General features: G+C 70.2%; 1 protein-coding gene across 1 annotated transcript in view; it reads left to right on the top strand.

The window, feature by feature from the left end:
- Positions 1 to 2: 2 nt before the first annotated feature.
- B4GALT5 (UDP-Gal:betaGlcNAc beta 1,4- galactosyltransferase, polypeptide 5) overlaps positions 3 to 208 on the top strand; it is a gene marked incomplete at its 5' end in the record, with an annotated part of 77,664 nt that continues 77,458 nt past the window's right edge. The window contains one exon of the mRNA XM_006758815.2: positions 3 to 48. Coding sequence (XP_006758878.1) covers positions 3 to 48 — 46 coding nt within the window. The remainder of the gene's footprint in view (positions 49 to 208) is intronic.

Genomic DNA, 208 nt, shown 5'->3' on the forward strand with positions numbered 1-208 from the left:
CGCTCTCGTCCTCGCTGCTCTACTTCGTCTATGTGGCGCCCGGCATAGGTGAGACGGGAACGGGGGGTGCCGCTGTGGCCTCGAGGGGACCCCGGGAACCCCCGCCTCGTCCTAGGGGAGCCCCGGTCCTCGTTGGATCCCCGGCCCTGGAAAACAGAAAGCTACGGGGACCCCGGGCTGACCCTCGGGGGACGCCAGGACGTTCCCG

This window comes from Myotis davidii, unplaced genomic scaffold (genome assembly GCF_000327345.1).
Source record: "Myotis davidii unplaced genomic scaffold, ASM32734v1 scaffold935, whole genome shotgun sequence".
Classification (NCBI taxonomy): domain Eukaryota; kingdom Metazoa; phylum Chordata; class Mammalia; order Chiroptera; family Vespertilionidae; genus Myotis; species Myotis davidii.